This window comes from Penaeus monodon, chromosome 23 (genome assembly GCF_015228065.2).
Source record: "Penaeus monodon isolate SGIC_2016 chromosome 23, NSTDA_Pmon_1, whole genome shotgun sequence".
Classification (NCBI taxonomy): Eukaryota; Metazoa; Arthropoda; class Malacostraca; order Decapoda; family Penaeidae; genus Penaeus; species Penaeus monodon.
This window is the reverse complement of record NC_051408.1, coordinates 264,778-265,131: the sequence shown is the minus strand read 5'-3', so window position 1 is coordinate 265,131 and position 354 is coordinate 264,778. Positions and strand designations below refer to the sequence as shown.

General features: G+C 47.2%; 1 protein-coding gene across 1 annotated transcript in view; it reads right to left on the bottom strand.

Moving 5' to 3' along the window:
• LOC119587687 overlaps positions 1-354 on the bottom strand; it is a 10,466-nt gene that overhangs the window by 5,055 nt on the left and 5,057 nt on the right. The window contains exon 2 of the mRNA XM_037936366.1: positions 13-294. Within this exon, the coding sequence (XP_037792294.1) occupies positions 13-278 (266 nt within the window). The 5' untranslated portion in view covers positions 279-294. The remainder of the gene's footprint in view (positions 1-12; positions 295-354) is intronic.

Sequence of the window (354 nt, the reverse complement as noted above, 5' to 3'; positions counted from 1 at the left end):
AATTACACTCACCCACCGCGTAAGATTTGCTTAACGTTGAATCTCTTGACACATTGAAGTAAATCACTTGCTATGTATTTCTTCATCTTGCAGCAAACATTCTCTGCGGTGAAATTCACGTAGACGTAACAGCTCTCCGCCAGCGTCGGGTATTCCACGGCATTCTTTTGGACAGGCTGTGGCCTCGTGCTGAAGGAATCCTTCATGGGCATGTAAGCCACAAACACCAAGGCCAGCAGCGTCGACGTCGCCAGAAGGATGAGAAATCTCTGCGTCATGTCTTCCTTGCAAGGTCTATTTGTTGAAGGTTCAGTGGTCAGAGGCTTCGAGTCTTACTGTGACCTTTTGTTTGTA